This window comes from Acartia tonsa, chromosome 8 (assembly GCF_053477335.1).
Source record: "Acartia tonsa isolate MP-2025a chromosome 8, ASM5347733v1, whole genome shotgun sequence".
Classification (NCBI taxonomy): Eukaryota; Metazoa; Arthropoda; class Copepoda; order Calanoida; family Acartiidae; genus Acartia; species Acartia tonsa.
This window is the reverse complement of record NC_137267.1, coordinates 3692612-3714031: the sequence shown is the minus strand read 5'-3', so window position 1 is coordinate 3714031 and position 21420 is coordinate 3692612. Positions and strand designations below refer to the sequence as shown.

At 32.3% G+C, this 21420-nt stretch overlaps 1 protein-coding gene across 1 annotated transcript in view; it reads left to right on the top strand.

The window, feature by feature from the left end:
• The first annotated feature begins 18149 nt into the window (after nt 1-18149).
• The window catches only part of LOC145325581 (uncharacterized), a 53796-nt gene continuing 50525 nt past the window's right edge, over nt 18150-21420 (top strand). Inside the window, exon 1 of the mRNA XM_080168548.1 lies at nt 18150-18196. Coding sequence (XP_080024674.1) covers nt 18154-18196 — 43 coding nt within the window. The 5' untranslated portion in view covers nt 18150-18153. The remainder of the gene's footprint in view (nt 18197-21420) is intronic.

The following is a 21420-nucleotide window of genomic DNA, read 5'->3' as shown; positions in this document are numbered from 1 at the left end:
CTAACCTCTTTTAGTCAATATTTAAGGTTTTGTAAATGCCTAACCCATGTGGGGGGCTTATATTCATATCTTAACCTAACCTAATCTATATAGAAATGCTTTATTAAATTGATATTTTAACACTCCTGCATTTGTCCACTCTGACGTTTGGGACTCCTGCTTTTGTCCTGGAACCTTAAAAAGGACAGTAATGATATCATTTGTCTATGATTGTGTCTTTTACGGAATAGTACTGTCATAAAGAGACGGTTATACCAAAAATTAGAAAAATGCGAAACAAACTGCACCACCCTAACTGTTTCATGAATTATAAACCATCTTTAAGCAGGGATCTTAAGGGATAAGACAATGGTCCATAAATTTATATACAACCCCAATGATGATAAACAAAAATTACCACTTTGGTAGAATAAAATTTTTGATTTACACTATGAGTTTAGAATCAACCTAAATTCAATGCAGTGACCAATAATTTTTTTTGTAACAAATAAAAAAACAAGGTTTTAAAACTTTGGGTACCAAAGTTGATCTACAGCCTAATGTCCCTCTCCCTGTTTACTCTCGAGTTTAAAAACGGATGAAAAAAATGGAAACAAAACTGGAATTGTAAAGTTTTTATTATTTCTTATTGGAAAAGTTTTTTCTTTTGAGATTGAATGAAAACAAATCCTAAATGGCGTTCTTACGAAATGGGATATATATAACAAAAATATAAAAATAGCAAAAGATACGGCTGCCGCAAGCGTATTCAACCATTTTTAATTTGGTTTTTCTTGTATTCAATGAAACAAGGCGGGGTCAATACCTGTAATGCTCTAGGCTTTACAAAGTGTCTAAAAAAATCAGCCATGTGAATGTAATAAAATTTATGGATTATCGATCTCCTTTTTAGAGGTTTTCTATTCCACTTCTTCTCTCATCCCTCATTTTTATTACGTCAAATGGCTGATTTTTTAAGACTCATATTATAAATCTATTTTAAAAGAGAGGCTAATGGTTATTTGTGCTCAACAAGGCACTTTGAGAGAAAATACCCAAAGGTGAGTTCAGTCATGGCTGTTTTTAAAATGGTTGCTTTTTCTACTTTTAGGGAAAGTCTTTCTATACTTCTGTAAGGTATAGTTATATTGATATATAACTTGATGAATCCTATAAAAGTTAGGTATAATTTACAAAGAGTAATACTATCTATAAGTACAAAGTAGAATGATGTCTGTCCGTCTGTCCCTTCAGATCTCGGTAATCACTGAACCGATCGGATTCTACTCTTCAGGGTATATACCTATTGGTGCTGTGGTGGTTTTAAGCTATTTTCTTTAGGGGTGGGACACCCCAAACCACCCCAAAAATGAAAATTTCCTCCCCCTCCAAAAAAAATTGTTTTTAGGCAGTTACTTCACAATAAATGGCAGCACCAGAAATACTTAATTTTTTAAAATCACCTCTTGGGGCATAGCCCCTAGAGGCTAAGGACAAAGCCGCTAGTGAATATGACAAGATAGTCAATAATGTTTTATTTTTGGAATAATGGCACCTTAGATGATTAGGTACAAATAATCTTGTAAAATGTAAGTATGGCTACATGTTCACATAGGATTTTTTGTCCATAATAGTATGTTCTTCTCATGATAAAGATGCTAATATTCTATATTTGTTAATGTTCATTTATATGATTAACAAAACAGACTAATCCATCTAATGCCATAGGTTTAAAAATATTATAAAACCATCCTGGGACCTATAATCATCTTCTCTATCTATAATACAAAGTAGAACGGTGTCTGCCGGTCTGTCCGCCTGTCTGAAGCTTAAGATCTCAGTAACCACTTAACCGATTGGGCTCTACTATAAGGGAATACACCTACTGGTCCTGTGATGTTTTTTAAGCTATTTTCTTGGGAAGGGGAGTGGGACCACACCCCCTTCCCAAAAAATTAACCCCTTAGAATTTTTTAAATTAAAATTAAAAAAGAGGGGAGGTATACTAACCCCTTCCCCCCCATTAAAAAAAATTACCCTTCCCATCCAAAATTATTTTTAAAATTTTTCTTTTCGAATGTAAAAAAAGGATTCTAATTTATGCCGAACCGATTGAGTTCTTAATTTTAGTTAGACTTCAAATAGGCCTCTGGTTGGTTTTAGACTATTTTATTTTAAGATATAAGTCTTATGATAGTTTTAGGCTATTTGTATGATCTTTCCTTCCCCTACAAATACATTTCTCCTATTTGCCAGAAAAATTAAAAATGAAGTTTAGTTTAAATTATAGAATACCCTCAATTGACTGGTCAATTTGTCATAGTTTCTATTGCTTGGACCTAATTTAATTTTAATTTTTTTTATTAAGCTCTAGATCCACGTTAAGGACATTATGCGCAATAAATAGAATTAGCTTAATTGTAAAAACACTCTTCCAAAAAATAATTCGAGAGAGAGAACTATAGGCTTTTCAACCAGACACCAAGAATACAAATATTAAACATAAAAACTTCCAAACAAAGGTCGTGCAACTAAAGGTGCTGACCAACAGGATCCTTTTAGAATTAAATCATCCTTATTTGTCTGTCTGTCTGTTCGTACCATAGGATCTTGCATACCGCTGAACCGATATGGTTCTTCTTTAGAATGCATCTTCTCATAATACCTAGGAAGGTTTATAACTATTTAGGAGGAGGGTACTACCAAGTTTATCAAGTTCTGACATGATACATAAGTGTTTATTTTAGTTTGTCCTATCGTCTAATTAGAGAGCTTCGATTTTGTGTATATTGTCATCCTTTTATTTCAAATTTGGCTAGGTGGATAAAAATAGAATATTTCATAATCAGCGAAACCGATTAATATTCGCAAGATTAGAACCTCAGCCAAATTAAAAAATCATTTATAGTATCAATTTACAGAAAATTTTCTATAAAATATAAAAATAAAACTCTCCTAATACTAATACCAGTTTTATTAGCCCGGACCTAACAAACTTTTATTTTAATATCTGCAGAAAGCTGTCTATAATACGATGCGAAAATAACTATTAATCACTAGTCACAGGGATAGGATAATAACAATAAATTAATCTTAGCTCAAATCATAGCCACAAATTTCATCTTAATTTTATTTTCCAGGGTCGAAAGGGGTGGTGGTACTCTCCCCCAAAGTACTTATATAGCCGTCCCAGAAGTTACGTTGTAAAGAAGAACCATATCGGTTCAGTGTTTACACACAGACAGAGTGACTTTTTTTGTGGTACTTCTACCCTAAAATAGTTATAAACCTCAGGACCTCTAAGAAGATACATTGTGAATGATAACTAAATCAGTTCAGTGCAGTGGTAACACACAAGGAGTGACTTAGAGACATGCTGACATTTTATATAATAACTAGCGGCTACACCCCTAGAAGCCTCTAAGAAAACTCGAACCGCCCCCCTTTTTCAATTTTAATTTTGAAAAGAAAAAGTAAAAGATATTTATTGTGAGGGTGGAGATACCCTCCCCAAAAAATAATTGAAAACCTTCCCTTTATCTACAGAAAGCTTTACTGCAAACCAATAACCATATAGGTTCAGCGGTTTGTGAGATCCTTCGCTACAGACAAAAAAAGCTTCCTACTTTATATAATAGGATAGTAATAACAAAAATTAAAATAAGCAATAACTACTGTTACTGCTAACCTCACTTTAACTACTCAAGCCTTTGTTTTTGTTCTGCAAAATTCAGCAAGTCAGGAAAGGGAAAAGTTTTGCAAAAAATATTTACAGTACCTTTCCTTAAAGTGTCTTGCAAGCAGATACCCCCCCCCCCGTCCCTTAATTTTTAGAATAAATTAAGAATAAAAGGGGAAGTTTATTTTTGTGTATGTCTAACCCTTGCGGGGCTACCCCATAAACAATAAATCCTAACCTAACCTGACCCAAATTAAAAGAAACAAACATACGAAAAATTACCCCCCCTCTTATTTTTCTTAGCCTCACTACTTTTAATTTTATTACTATTTTTATTTGATTTTATTTAATTATTTCAAAACAAGATAGTGGGGAAAAGGGGTTACCAGACCTCAACAAGGTATTTTGTGTGAAATCGCCGAATTTTTTCTATAGAATATTTATCATTGGCAGAAAGGAAGTTAAATTTGGGCTTTGACCATGAAAATTTTGCTCCTGTTCCAAAATTTTTTGAGGATTTATTGAATTAATGGAATCAAAAGCAAATAAACATAAAATCTATATTGTAATCAAAAGTTGTTTTTTTAAATCGTAACTTAAATGATAATGTATAAAGTACAGTACTTTTTACACTGTAATTTATACATTTTTGCAATATCAAAAAATATGGGAATAGGTTTCCAGATTAATTTTTAGTTCTGTGGATACCGAGATCTTAAGCTTCAGAAAAAAGTAAAGAGAGACACCGATCTTCTTTGAATTATAGATTGGATTAAGTTTTAATGTTGAAAAGTTAAGTTATGAATCCAACTAAAATTTTGGCAAGTTTGTTATCACGAAATAATACCACTGCGAAAATTGTGCACAAATTCTAAATAAAAGAGTGTTCGATACTTTTATTTCGAGTTTCAGCTTCAGCAAGGCTGCTTTATAATAATGGCTACGTCGGCTCAATAGTCTGACTGTCTTATGGATGGTGTATCACTTCAATATAGTTTATACTTTTATCACTACGAACTACATAACTTATGAACGGCTCATTACAAAAACTTTAATTTGGAATGTAAAATTATACTGGTACCCAAACTTTTAAAACCACATTAACTCATTCATAGGCTGAAAAACTTTGGGGACTTTATGGAATCTTGATTGGTTGGTTCAATGACCAATCTACAGAGTGGGTAATTTTGTTTATCATCATTAGGGAAATACATCAATTTATCGCCCATACTTACATATCCCTTCAGATCCGTGCTAATTTATTTGCATACTATTGTTATATTTGCAAAACTGGTTTTATCCTGATGATACGGTTATAATTTTACTTAACATTAGAAACAGTAGCAAGTTTGCTGAAAAATAATAGTAGTATACTTTTAGGCTATTGCTTGAAGTTTTCAAACTGACATACTCATAAAACTGCCCTTAACCCCATGAACTTTAAGGGATAAGATTATAGATGATAAATTGATGTACATCCCCAATGATGATAAACAAAATCACGCTGAAAGAAGGACAGACCGATCTTAACTGTATAAATGCTTAGCTAATATGAATTGGATGTTGCTGCACTATTTGTGTCTCCTTCCTAGCCGTTCATAAACTGTGTGTTAGCTTTTAATTAAAAATTTCAAATTAGTTCTCAGAACTCATTTTTACCAGGGAGTAAGAGAGGGGACAATGGGCAATTAATTCAATTTAAGAGTTTTCACTGAAAAGCAATGAAAACCAGATTTATCCAAAAAATTTGACCAAAATTATAAAGGGATCATGGTAATATAATTGAGAACAAAATTAGTTCAAAGAAAAAAATCATATACTTGAAAATTAAATTACCAGTACATCACAATGTAGTAAACATTCTGTAATTAATCACTATAAAAATCACCCTTAGAACTTCGTCAATCCTTCTCGTATATTTTTAACTGCTACCTAAATTCAAGGGGTTCTTAGATCATTTAAAACATAAATATCACAGTAGAGTTTCTATACATGAAATGGCATTTTCTTCGGAAAAATATTTGTTAAAACCAGTCATCTTAGGACAAATTTTTCTGTCTGCTTTATTTAAAACTAACTCAGTTAGTTAACAGGGCATTGATGCGCTAGTACCCAAAGTCAGTCAGAACCTGCTGAATTCTTGCACATTCCCTTTAAGCCAGTACCCAAAGTCTGAGACTATTAAAAATTGAACATTCAATCCATTGTCCCTTCCCTTACTCCCTGCATTTTTACTAACAGGGGGATTAACATTCAGGATAAGAAATGCCTCTAGAGGCAAGGCTGCCATCCATGACACTTTAATATAAACTAGCGGCTACGCCCGTACAGGCTTCTATTCTAGGGGCACTTGAGGAGGGGGGAGTCGAATTTGGGGGGAACCTAATTTCTTATTTTAGATTTCAAAAGAAAAATTGAAGAAAAAAATATTTTGGGGGGTGGAATTTTTTTTTGCGGGGGGGGCGGGTATTTTTCATCTTTTTTTTGGGGGAAGGGGGTGGTTAGTCCCACCCCCCAAGAAAATAGTTATAAACCTTCCCGGGACCTATGAGAAGCTACCCTGTTAAGGAGAACCCGATCGGTTCAGCGGTTAGCGAGATCCTTCGGTACAGACACACAGACACATAGACACACGGACAAACATCCTGTTACTTTAGTATAAGGATATAATTCGGGGGAGCGATGTGTCTTTTGTATTAGATTAAGTAACACCCAGCAGACAACCAACTCATTAATTGTATAACTTTTGTCTGAAAGTCCTTACTGTGTGTGCATGGTAATAAGTTACGCATGTTTATGGGCAAAGACATCCCCCCCCCCCTTTATTATCATAAGTCTAGCACTTTTTATCTAAGTGCAGGCAACCAACAAAATACATTTTCAATTGCAATTCCTTTAACAGTTAGGGAATTAAAACACTCGCTTTAATCATCATGCCATGTTTTTTTTTATGAAATATTGTCAGTGTTCAAGATTAAGCGGAAAAAGTACATCATGATAAAAAAACTGCATATTATTTACTTTATGATTTTCAGGGCCTGATAACCGCTTGTTAATATATTAGTCGGCTGTAAATGTAACATTTGGCAGATTATTTATCTGCGTTTTTCTCACAATCGTTAAATACGGGTGGCTCAGCTTTGATTGTTGACTTTGTATTACTGTATTATTGTACACAAAATTATCCCATCTGAAGATTACAATTAGTTGTTGAAACGTTGAACACTCAACTTAATGAGCAAACAAATAAAAATTTACTATAGTCCCCAAAGATATTAAGCCAACGAATGAGAAAGTTATTTAAAAACTTTGGGGACTAGTTTAATAAACATTGTCCCCTCTATCCCTAAGAAAAAGTAGAGGACTGTAGATTGGTGTTGCTAATACTGCCCACCAGCATTGTGGAGCCGTTTGATTTTGGTGCGGCTCTGGCTCCAGGTCCGGCTCTGACCTAAAATAAAAAAAAACTCAACATATGTTTTTCCCTACGTCTATTTTTCACTTTTGAAGGTTTTAAAAGTTAAATTTTTGATAAAAATGGACTTGAAAAACTTAAACAGGGCATTTGCACATGACAAAACGGAGTTACCAAATTATAATTTATAATAAATATCTTTATTTATCTTAAGTGGCTCTTGGCTCCGGCTTCGCAACACTGCTGCCCACTGTAGGTAAAGAAATGTGATTAAATATTTTTCTATGGGCAGTTTAATGCAGCTGCCGAGCCCTAGCGAAATTAATGCAAAGTACGGACTCACGTAATTTGCATTAAAAAAGGGATTTTATGGGATAAGACAATGGCCGATAATGATATACAAATATCCCCCTTCTGTAGATTATAATTAGTGGTGGAAGCATTAAAACTCTATGCTGATAGAGATGGCAATGATTGACATCTACAACTTAGAGAATTATTTTTTTTGTTAAAACAATAGATTTATAATTACTTACACCAGATTACACATTTTTCTCGACGTATATTTGCTTTATAATTTTTATGAAATATACCCATTTTATAAGGCATGCAAAATACTCTAATTTTAGTTCTGTTGAACGTAATTTTGTGTTTTTTTTGCTATTCATCTTTTTAAAAATATTCTTTAATCATCAATATTTTAACAGGCAACTTTTTAGGCCTCCAGAAGTTTAATCCCGAGGTTTGCTCCATTTATCTCTAGTGGTATCTGAAATAGCACAATAGTATTAACCACCAATGCAAGGTGGGACGGGGACATCTTTATTTCAGGTCCAATGTCCAAATATGACAAAATTTGGCAAAAAGAAAAATATAATAACATCGTTTACTTTCTTGTTTCCCTCCATAGACAACCACAGCTTGGCATCTGGAAAGTGTAGATGTCATCAGACCTGCTTATTCTACTTTCAGTTGGACTAGACCTTCGCAATACATTTGACCAACTTTTTTTATTTTGTAATACTAGCAAATGAGTACCCAAAGCTTCTATGGGCACTTGAGGTAATGGGGTCTTGAATTTGACCCAACCCCATTTTTTTTTAAATTTTCAAACATTTAAAGAAATTAGAGAAAAGAGAAAATAATTTTTTAAAAAACTTTAAACCTTCCCAGGACCTATAAAAATAAGAACCGCATTTGATCATCAGTTAGCAAAATCCTCCTCTACAGATAAATAAACGGTTGTGGGGAATATGGTGGGTCCACGCATGAGGTGCATGATCAAATATCTCATGATTTATCGTTCTTAATTACTGACTACTTTTATACAGTGGGAGGCGTAGTGAAACAAATTAGTTGGGGGGGAAAAGACCAATTCAACGGTGTGCGGTCATTTCCGCATATTATCACATAAGCATATTGTTTTATCAATACACAAAAGCAAATTAAATTAGAAGTTGTATACAGTAGTGAGTGTAATGGATCTAAAGGGATAAGACAATGGCTGATAAATTAATATACATCCCCGATGATGATACTTAGAATAACCCCTTATGTAGATTAAAATTTGTGGTTAAAAAGTGTGAACACTCAACCTATTGATGCAACCAATTCAAATTGACTCAATCCCCAAAATTGTTAAGCTAATAAATAAGAAAACGTTATTTAAAACTTTGGGGACTATTGTCATTGCCCACTCTTTCTCTGCTGTACAAAATTTATACTGTGTTAACAAGGACAAAAGGGATGAAAAGTAGAAAATGTTTTTTTTTCATGAAATAAAAGAAATATATTTTTTTCATTAAATAAAAAAAATATATTTTGTATCATGTATATCAAAATATTGTAGATCCTAAATAAATTTAGCTGAGTAATTTACCACATCGTATTATAGACATCTTTCCGTGGATAATAAGTGAAAACAAGGTTCCAAATGCCTGAGCTAACAAAACTGGTGCTAATATTATGATATTTACTTACTACTCATTTAAAATTTCTGTAATATTAATAGTAATAGAGTAGCCCCGCTACTCTAAATTATTTGTTTTATACCAACTAAGAACTAACGGCAAATTTTCAGATATTTAAATTAATTTTTTTTTTTAAAGAATTAATTAATGATTATTAAAATCTCAAAAGCTTTTTTTCTAAGTTTGTTTCAAAAATTAATTTAAATACTATGAAGAAAAAAAATACTTTATCGATGTACTTAATAGCTTAATGTACTTTTCTTCAATTTATACATGGAAACGTTTTATGGGGGCGTTGTTCAAAAAAGTGGTTTAAACACCACCAATAATTAAAACTTAAACAAAAATAAAAATCTGTATATTAATGTATTTTATATACATAGATATATTTAAATCTTTTATTACAAGCGACTTTAGATAAAGTATCAATTAATTCACATGCGTCGCATGTGTTTGAATGTATTCGCATTAATGTAAATTATGTTTGCAGGGATAAATGGAGTTGAAATTGTTGGCGAATTTTATCTATAATATAGATGTCTGTCAACCCTTAACGGTCGGGGGGTGGGGGCGTTTTTTTTTCTATCCTGTTTTTTCTATCTCATTTTCCATTTTTTCCATCCTGTTTTTTCTATCTCATTTTCTGTGTGTGAAAGATAAAGAGCCCAAACTGCTTGACTTTTTAAGTATGGGTATGACACATAACTGAGAGTTGGAATTTTTTTAATATCTCCATCCTGGAGGGCACAGGATGCCAGCAAACCTGGCAGGGTCATCCAGGTAAAGAGCAAAAATATTTTTTTGACTACCAAAATACTAAAAAATCCTCTAGTAGTACATCCTTATATAAAATACAGGTGTTCAAGTCACTTTCAGGTTCCAGGTATGATCCTGCAGGTCCTGATCCTCCAGGTCTCCAGAAATCTTTAAAAGGCTCCTGTGGCCGCAATTTTTGACTTAGAGACTTCAAATTTTAAACTTAAGATTTTCTTACATGTCTACATTACATATTAAAATTTCATGAAGATCCGCCGCCGTTTTCCCGCCTACCGCCGACTGCGGCGGCTTGCAGCTGCCAAGTACAGCTGCGGCCGCAGAAATTTATATTTTGATATCTCTAATGTAAAATTTACATACAGATAAACATTTTCTGGAAAAAAAATTTTCTTCTAGCTTCAAAAATAAGAAAATTACAGCCGTTTGAAATTTTTAAGTAAAAAAAGACCTAAAAACAAAGGTTGTTAAATAAAAGGGTGAAGGAAGCGAAAATTGACTTAGACTTATAAAAGGTCGGAAATTCATTATCAAACAGGGGACTTGCACAAAAAAATTTAGCCCTCTAGCTCTGACAGGAACTGAGATAATAAGGGGGGCGTTGAACGCCCCCCCCCCCACCCCCCGACCGATTAAGGTGCGTCAAGGGGCCCGACTGTAAAGGGTTAATGTAACTTTTTTACTACATTTATTTTAAATTTTTTTATATTTTTTAGGTATTTTCCTTATAGGATTTCAAACAGAGTGATAGATTAACAGGGAGAAAAAACAAAGTGAGTTGCATTGTAGATTTGCTTTTAAAAATTAGTTTATTTGCCAACATTTTCCTGCCATTTAACTTTCTCCTCACCCTCAAATGGTTAACGATTCAAAAATAAAACAAATATATTCTGTTCAAGTGTACTCTGATTGAGAAAAATATTGGAAAATTAATCAGTATTATTCTGTTAGTGAGTAAATTCATATCAGCTTTTTAAAAGCAAAGCTTTTATATAATTAAAGTCTGTCTGTCTGTATGTAAGTTTATTATTCTGGCAGAGTTAGCTCTTCTGGTTAAATTAAACAGGTTAGAATTGTCCTATTAATTTCAAACTTTGTATAATGATTCCTATAATAATTAGGTATGGTTTTTGAATTGTAGCAACTTTATAATTGTTACTAGAAAGTACATCTGAAACATGATGATTTTTTATTTATTCAGCTAATTTTTGGGATTCTGATTCCTATTACAACAAGGTACATTGTTATAAGCAAATCATCTCTATAAATAAGTTGAAAATGTCCTTAAAAATTCTCCTGTATTAAAGAAGATTGCAACAAATTTACTTTACTTCAAATTTTTTTTAGACCTGTGTTTAGTATTCTTCTTATTAAGTTCTGATACGCTACAAGTGTTTATGTTCGTTTGTCCTACGTTTCAGAGGTTTTCTTATATGGATGTTGCCAAATGAGGAAGTCTGTAATAAGATATGCGCCAAAGGGCAATAATAGGTAAATTTTGTTAATTCTATTATAATTCATGTATAATCATATCCATATTCCATAAAAAAAATTAAGGTGGGAGTTTGTACACTTACAGATTTCATCCTGGGACTTTCCCTCTAGGGGCTAGTGGAGCAAAACAGCTCTAGACCAGCCAATTTTGTATGTAGTCTATTACTGTAATCATAAACATATAAAAAACTTAATTGGTGTCGGCAACCGCCGTAAACGCCGAAAATGGTGGTTTCCGTTATTTGCCGTTTTTCGGCGATGGTCAGAAAAATATTTTTTTGTTATGTAAACTAAGAGTTCGTCCTAAACTTTGGTTATCATAGCTTTAGAATTGGCCGCTCTACAGCTGTTTTAATATTTAGCGGCTGGCAAAAAAAATGAAATAAGGGGGGAGGGGGGAAGTTAATACACTTATAGGAAATGAAATTCAATAGCAAATTTTGCCCTGGCTTCTTTTTCTAGTTATCAACCTAATTCTTTTTGTAAGCTCTCTTATATGACTGGATCTACCCATAAAACTTTAAAAATTTAATTTTGTGACTTTCCCTCTAGGGGCTAGTGTGGCAAAAGAACCCCCCAAACACTAAAAATTTAGGTTCTGAGCTTATTTTTAGAGATATTGAGATGATTTCTTTTTCCAGAAAACTTTTTTAACATAACCAAACTAAGTAAACATTACAGATTTCATTTTGAGACTTTCCCTCTACGGGCTAGTGGAGCAAAAGACTCCCAAACAGTAGAAATTTTAGTTCTAAGCTTATTTTTAAAGATATTGAGATGATTTTTTTTCAGAAAACTTTCTTAACATAACCAATTAAGTAATCATTACAGATTTCATTTTGAGACTTTCCTTCTAGGGGCTAGTGGAGCATAAGACCCCCAAACACTAAAAAATTAAGTTCTGAGCTTATTTTTAGAAATATTGAGATGATTTTTTCCAGAAAACTTTCTTAACATAACCGTACTAAGTAATCAATACAGAATTCATATTGGGAATTTCCTTTTAGGAGCTAGTTGAGCAAAAGACCCCACAAACATTAAAAATTTAGGCTCTGAGCTTAATTTTAGAGATATTGAGATGTCTGTCCATCTGTCTGTCAGTCTGTCCATCATTCTGTCAGTCGATAATACTTTTGGGAAAATGTGATTTTCTAAGCTGCCATTTAAGATAGAAGGCTAAAATTCTTTGTCAACATTTAATTTGTTGAAAAACTGCTAAATACAGGATAGTGTTTATGGACATACTTACATTTTTAAGGACTTGATTATAGAGTTTCTTCGCTTATAACATTATAGTTTGTTGTCCCAGGAATTAATACACCAAAAATCAGATCAATCGGATGATTAGATCACAAAAAATTTGTTGTTAAAAAAGTAAAAAAATCAACATGTTTAAAATGGATGTACGGACATTTTGGTAATGGTTATAGAGTTGCTACGCTTTCTAAATCGTACCTAACTATTAAAGGAATCACCATTCAAAATTTAAAATCGATAGGACAATTCTAACATGCCTAAATTAACGAAAAAAGCTATCCGTTACGGACGGACGGACGGACGGACCGACCCTAATTATAAAAAAGCTTCGCTTTTAAAAAGAATATTTAGCAATCCTCATAAGAAAATAACAGGATGTTTGTTTAATAGGGGGGAACTTCAACGCCCCCCCCCCCCCAAACCTATTAAGGTCCAGAAAGGGTACCGACCGTTTAGGGTTAAACATAGAGTAAATTCGCTACTAAAACTTAAACTCTAAAGTCATCCTAGATGTAACACGAATGTTATTTAGTTTCCTGCGAAGTTGTCTCCGATACAACCGCTAATTTTTAAAATCAAATTAATGTTTTTGATATACAAAATAATAATCCTTTAATAATTTTTAGTGCATTTAAATATAGAATGTAAATATTCTAAATAGAAAAAAATAATTTCTATCTAGGCGTTGCAAAGTTTTAAGTTCGCCAAATTTGAGATATGCCAGAAAGCCGGACCCACCTTTTTCCCCACAACCAAATAAACACCTTACTACTTTATTTTATAGGATATATAATATATCGCATACATTCTCAATTGATGATGTATTAAGCTCTAATCAGCAAGTAATAGGGCAATGTCTCCTATGTCTTTTATTCAGTGCTAGAGCATGAATCTGTACTGGCGTTCTACCTGGAATTTTTACATTTTTGTCCAGGATGGCTTTGAAATCTGCTGGATTAGAACTGGTTCAAAGCCATACTGAAATAGAGTAAAGCTTCGTATAGGAACAGTGAACGAAATGACACCTGAAATACAACCATCCCATAATTTTTTTTGGTTGCCATGTTTCACCTAAAATGTATTCTAACGCCCCTACTGAAGTACATGTATAGAGGTGTCATCATTCTAGTTCTAGAGAAAATGGAATAAAGTCTTAACTTTATAGAAAAGTTTGGGTAAATTACGCTAAATAAAACTTCTATGAAATTATATAATATATACAGGTGTAAACATGCCTAGTTGATAGAAAATGGAATACAGTCTTAACTTTATAGAATCATATGGGTACAAAATGCTAAATAGTAACAAATATACAGGTGTAAATATGCCAGTTCTAGAGAAAATGGAATAAAGTCTTAACATTATAGAAAAGTGTAGGTATATTACGCCAATTAAAACAGCTATAAAATTATGTATAATACAGGTGTAAATATGCCAGATTGATAGAAAATGGAATACATAGTCTAAACTTTATGAAAAAGTTTGGGTATTAAATGCTAAATAAAAACAGCTATAAAATTCTGTAATAAACAGGTGTAAACATGCCAGGTTGTTAGAAAATGGAATAAAGTCTTAACTTTATAGTGTGGGTATATTACGCTAATTAAAACAGCTATTTAATTCTATAATATACAGGTGTAAATATGCCAGTTCTAGAGAAAATGGAATAAAGTCTTAACTCTATAGGAAAGTGTGGGTATATTTCGCCAATTAAAACAGCTATAAAATTATGTATTATACAGGTGTAAACATGCCAGGTTGATAGAAAATGGAATACATAGTCTAAACTTTATTGAAAAGTGTGGGTATATTACGCCAATTAAAACAGCTATAAAATTCTGTAATAAACAGGTGTAAACATGCCAGGTTGATAGAAAATGGAATACATAGTCTAAACTTTATTGAAAAGTGTGGGTATATTACACCAAATAAAACAGCTATTAAATTCTGTAATATACAGGTGTAAATATGCCAGTTCTAGAGAAAATGGAATACATAGTCTTAACTTTATAGAAAAGTGTGGGTATATTACGCCAATTAAAACAGCTATTAAATTCTGTAATATACAGGTGTAAACATGCCAGGTTGTTAGAAAATCAAATACATATTCTTAACTTTATAGAAAAGTGTGGGTATATTATGCCAATTAAAACAGCTATACAATTATATAATATACAGGTGTAAATGTGCCAGTTCTAGAGAAAATAGAGCATATTCTTAACTTTATAGATAAATGTGGGTTTAAAATGCTAAATAAAAACAGCTATAAAATTCTGTAATATACAGGTGTAAATATGCCAGTTCTAGAGAATATAGAATAAAGTCTTAACTTATATACAGGTGTAAACATGCCAGGTTGTTAGAAAATCAAATACATATTCTTAACTTTATAGAAAAGTGTGGGTATATTATGCCAATTAAAACAGCTATACAATTATATAATATACAGGTGTAAATGTGCCAGTTCTAGAGAAAATAGAGCATATTCTTAACTTTATAGATAAATGTGGGTTTAAAATGCTAAATTAAAACAGCTATAAAATTCTGTAATAAACAGGTGTAAACATGCCAGGTTGATAGAAAATGGAATACATAGTCTAAACTTTATAGAAAAGTGTGGGTATAAAATGCTAAATAGAGACAGCTACAAATTCTGTAATATACAGGTATAAATATGCCAGTTCTAGAGAAAATGGAGCATATTCTTAACTTTATGGATAAGTGTGGGTATATTACGCCAATTTAAACAGCTATAAAATTATATAATTTTCAGGTGAAAATATGCCAGTTCTAGAGAAAATGGAATAAAGTCTTAACTTTATAGAAAAGTGTGGGTATATTACGCCAATTAAAACAGCTATAATATTCTGTATTATACAGGTGTAAATATGCCAGTTCTAGAGAAATAGAATGCATAATATTCAGGTGTAAACATGACAGTCAATATATTAGGAAAGTACTTTAAATATTTTATTATATAATATTTTTGGGTGTAAAAACTTAATAAGCAGAACATTAAGTCTAAACAAAATTGTATAGACATTTGATGCAAAATTCTGCACAATCATGATTATGTTTAAGGACCTACTTACATTTTTAGGAATAGATTAATGAAATGCTTCACTTACAATATTTTACCTTGTTGTCCTAGGAATCATTGTTCTTAAAATCTGATAAATAAGATGATTTTATCGTTCAAAAAAGCTAAAAATCAGCTTGTTTTAAATGGACATGTAGGTCTAAATTATACAGGAATAATCTTGCAAAGTTTAAAATTGATATGGTAATTCTAACATGCTCAATTTACAGATCTTTCCATTACGTAAGAATATACAGACTTACTGACTTTTAAAAAAATACAATAATTTGCTATTTCAAATTAAGCTAATTATTATCCACACCCTGAATGAAGGGATAGTTTAGGGAATCTAACAGGGAAACAAAGTATTAAAAGGGAACATTTAGCAAACTACAAAACAAAAAGAAATGATGTTTTAATGTTATATCAGAATTATGAGAAAAGGACAGTAAATTGTTAAACAATTTGTAAACCCTACTTATGGTTTTGGAGTTTTACTACATACTAAAGATTTTAATCAAGTTTATTGGCGGTTTGCATCAAAGTGCGTAATTGACCACAGAAACTTCCCCCCGCCTCAATATTTTAAAATAAATTGAAAATATGGGTGGGTGGGGAGTTGCGTTTTTGCTTTTTATCGAATAGGTTAAAGGACGCCTGCAAGAAAAAACACGCTTTAACTGCTGAAAGACTGCCACAAGAAGACCCAATACCCAAAATTTAAAGCCTTCAGCTCCAATAACAAAAAAGTTCTAGGCGTTTCAAAATAGCATTTTATGCACAATGGAATTTTTGAAAGATTTCCAATGCTCATAAAAGAAAAAAACAATATTAAATTACGTCGCCTAGACACAAAATTATAACCTTATCTTTGTCAGAAACTTAGATTGCCTGTAACTGATTACATTTTTACAATAAAAACACCACATTTTATAGTCAAAATCTATGAAAAAAATTTGATTTAAATTGCATTTTTAAACGAAAATCATAGCGGAAACAAAGGGGTAAACTAATACAAGCTTAGCTGTGATTGGTTGTTAAGCTGATTCAGCCTTCTCATTGGCTACAGTACATTCGGTACAACGCAAGTAAAACTTAATTTTTTTAATGATTTTGACTATAAAAATGAGTATTTTAATTGTAAAAATATAATTAGTTACTGGAAACCTAAATTTATGACAAAAATAAGCTTATAATTTTGTTTCTAGGCCACGTAGTTTAATTTCAAAGTTTTCAACATGAGCATTGCAATTCTTTCAAAATTTTCATTGTATATAATATGTCATTTTAAAATGCCTAGAACTTTTTTGTTATAGAAGCTAAAGGCTTCAAATTTGGGGTATTTGGTCTACTTGTGGCAGTCTTTCAGCAGTGAAAGCGTGGTATTTCTTGCAGGCTTCCTTTAAGTTGTTTAACAAATATCTATAATACAAAGTAGCTTGATGTCTGTCTGTCTGTCTGCCCGTCTGTCTGTCCGTCCGTCCATCTGAAGCTTAAGATCTCGGTAACCACTGAACTATCGGTCCTGTGGTGGTTTTAAGCTATTTTCTTGGGGGGTGGGACACCCCCAACCCCTCAAAAAAATGAAAATTTCCCCCTCTAATTTTTTTTTGCAAAAGATTTCCTTGGTACTTTTTTTTGCAGAAGATTTCCTTGGTCCTTTTACGAATTTCGCCAAAAATTTTTTTTATCACCTCTTGGGGCAAAGCCCCTAGAGGCTAGGGGCAAAGCCACTAATATTTTAAATAGTAGGAAAAGGTTGGTTCTGTGCTCTCAAGGGACTTTAAGGAGAACCCCAGTTTATCTTTTTTTTATATGCCTTTAAAGTTGTATATTATGTATTACAATTCAGTTGCATTCTAAATCATTAATATTTACAGTGTAAAATCTTTTTTGTTGCATTGTTGAAACACCATGTTTAAAAATCCCTCCCTAACAAGTGGTTGACGACCGTGTTTGTTAAAAATAAGAGTCATTTATATCAATCTCCCCCTTGGAGAAAGTGTTACTTTTTTTGTTTGTGTTTTAGTATATTGCACGTGCAAATTGTGTTCTATAAATCTAAGTATTTTTTATCTTGTAAGATTGTCTGTGTGTAAAAGAAGAAATAGCTATTACTAAAAAAAATCTCTTTATGTTAAACAGCGTTGCTGTAAAAGACCTTAGAAGACTGAATCCTACAAGAGACCTAATCCGAAAAAAATAAGATGAGTTAGGTTAAGATTATTGATTATAAAATTGTGCAAAGATTATTGGATATGCACAAAATTAATATGTAGGATTAAGTCTTTTAGATCTTTTTTTTAGGATGAGATCTTCTGTTTTTAGTCTTTGGTGATTACATCTTTTGAAATTAGGTCTTTTGTGTCAACAGTCGGTACAGCAACTTATTATTTCTCTTGGATACTCTAAACAGGCAAAAACAGACAACGGCTACATACAGTTTTTTGCCGCCTCTTTTAATAATTTATTTATAGAAATATTAAAATTGTTTATAGAAATTACAATGGTGTTGACTTACAATAACAATACTGATCGACCAGTTAAAGGTAAGTGGGTTCAAATATCAGAGATATAGCAGTGAATGAAATACTGTAATGCCCTCACAATGGGTGGTAAAGGGGTGGGAAAGGGGTTATAACCCCCCCCCAAAAAAAAAAAAAAAAAAATAATTTAAAAATTTTGGAGTTTTTTTACCCCCCCCCCCAAAAAAAAAAATATAAAAGGCTTGGACGTCATTGTCTATATCATATAAAGACTCCCCCCCCCCCGCAAATGAATTTGAATTTTGAAATATTTTTCTCGTATTCATTCCAATCCGGTGGATAGGAACCGGTTCTCATCCATACGAAAAAACTATGTCTAGCATCGTATTATATCCAGCTTTCTATGAATATAAAAATGTACAATCATAAGATTAAAACCGAAGGCACGGGCTAAAAAAACTGGTTTTAATCTCATAAAGTGCATATAAAGCACTCTCCCCTTATTTTTAAAAGACATTTAACTGGTCCTTATAAATGCATAGAAACCAAGAAGCAAAGTTGCAGCGATGCTGTTCTACTAAAGGAAAAGACACCCATATATATCTAAAAGATTCCAGACTAAACAATTTTAAAACTTTTAATATCAGAGATAAAGGGTAACTCAATGGTTTTTTTTATGGATCTTAAGGGTTAAGACAATGGATGTTAAATTCATGTATATACACCACAAACAATGATTGATTTCTGTGATCGAATTGGTACTCTGAGGGAAACCGCTATTATTTGAATGTAGAATTACAATGGAAAATTGCTCAAATATTGCTTACTTGCAGCAAAAAGTCAAATACAGACAGTCTTTTTCCAGTATGGCTTCGAAACCGATGGCTGCATGGAGTAGAACCTGTTCTAATACATACTGAAAAATCATGTATCGTATCATATTCTAGACAATTTTCTACCAATTATAAAGAAAAAAATCTGAAATGGTGTCTATAACACGATGCGATAATAGTTATTTCTCGCATCGTATTATAAACGGCTTTCCGCGGATATAGAATGTACAATAATGAGATTAAAACCAGTTTTTAGCCCGTGCCTTCGGTTTTAATCTTATTATTGTGCATTTTTATATTCGTAGAAAACTGGATATAATACGATGCTAGACATAGTTTTATCGTATGGATGAGAACCGGTTTCTATCCACCGGATTCGAATGAATACGAGAAATAACTTGATAGCATTAAATAAAACATACAAATAGACAATATATTAATTTTTCGCTATTTATGATACCCCTCATCCTTGTATAAAGATTTATAAACTAAATGGAAAGACATAAATTAATCCAAACAAAACCCAGGGGTAAGACAATGGCCGAGAAATTAATGTACATCCCCAAATGATATTAAACACAATTACCCCTTCTGTTGATTAAAATTAGTAGTTGAAACGTTTGAACAATCAACTAATCAAAATTCACTAAAATTCCCAATGTTGTTAAACCAACAAAGAAAACGTCATTTTAAAACTTTGGGGACTAGTGTAATTAACAGCCCATTGTTCCCTCTCTCTCTCTCTGACTAAACTCGAGATTACCTTAATATAAATTATAACAATTTGTAAATTGGTTTTCCATGGTTCTAACTAAACCATTCAGAAGAACTCAAAAAAAAAGAAAAAAAATTAGGTCAAAAGTTATATCACTATATAAAATACTTTTCTTTGAGGTTAGGTAACTATGGGTCAAAAAAACGCTCGCCATTAACAATATATGTCAAAGAACAATGGAATATCCATAATATGTCTATAAAAACACTTTTCTCGTTTTCATTCAATTCCGGTGGATAGGATCCGGTTCTCATCCATACGAAAAAACTATGTCTAGCATCGTATTATATCCAGCTTTCTACGAATATAAAAAATTAGAATCATAAGAGTAAAAAAAGTTTTTTTAGCCCGTGCCTTAGGCACCTCGGGTCTAAAAAAAACTGGTTTTAATCTTATAATTTTACATCCTATATCCGCGGAAAGATGGATATAATAACGAGAAATAACTATTATTGCATGTTTTTTTAGTTTGTTTCTGCTTCGCTACATGTGGATATAATTGTCATATTAAACATAAAAAGGGGAGAGGGGGCCGGGGGGGGAGGGGGCGGCGGTTATAGTTATCTTCCTTTCCAAATAATGGATTATTCCAATTTTTTAAAGCGAAGCTTTTCTATAATTAGGGTAGGTCCGTCCGTACGTCCGTCCGTCCGTAACGGATAGCTTTTTTCGTTAATTTAGGCATATTAGAATTGTCCTATCGATTTCAAATTTTGCATGGTGATTCTTTTAGTAGTTAGGTACGATTTGGGAAGCGTAGCATCTCTATAATCATTACCAAAATGTCCGTACGTTCATTTTAAACATATTGATTTTTTCACTTTTTGAACAACAAATTTTTATTTGATCTAATTATCCGATTGATCTGATTTTTGGTATACTGATTCCTGGGACAACAAAGTAAGTTATTATAAGCGAAGCAACTCTATAATCAAGTCCTAAAAATGTAAGTATGTCCTTAAACATTTTCCTGCACCAAGCAATTTTTCAACAAATTTACTTACAATTAATATGCTTAGACTAATATATTTTTATTCTGGTTATTCAGTTCTGACACTATACAAGTGTTAATGTCCGTTTGTCCTATCGTTTCAGTGCTTCGCTTTTATGGATGTTGTCATCCTTGTTCTGTCTATAATTTGGAGAAGGAAGTTTTTTTTATGATTCCATCCAATTAAATCTCTAATCATTCCCCATTTATTTTATCTTACTTTTGTGGCATTTTTAATCCACGTTAAACGTTTATGCTGTTGTTGTATTAACACAAGACTCTCATTTATGGTGTTAGAGATATAAAGGGATAAGACAATGGCCGATGATATACAAAATTACCAATTCTGTAGTTTACAATAAGTGGTTAAAAGGTTTGAACACTCAGCTTAATTAACCAACCAACCAAAATTCAATGCAAGTACCGAAGATTGTTAAGCCACGAATAAGAAAACATTATCTTAAAACTTTGGAGACCATTGCTATAAAGAGCCCAATGTCCCATTCCTTTCTGCCAACTATGACCACTTTTATTTATTTCCAAACGGTCGTGTGTCAACAGTATATTTGAAGCTTAACAGTGGATCTTTTAGACAGGCGGGTAATTTTCCCAAAATTGTCTTGTTTAGCAATAAAAAACCTTCACCTATGTTTTTAAAATAAATTGAAATTGTGGGGAGGGGCAACTC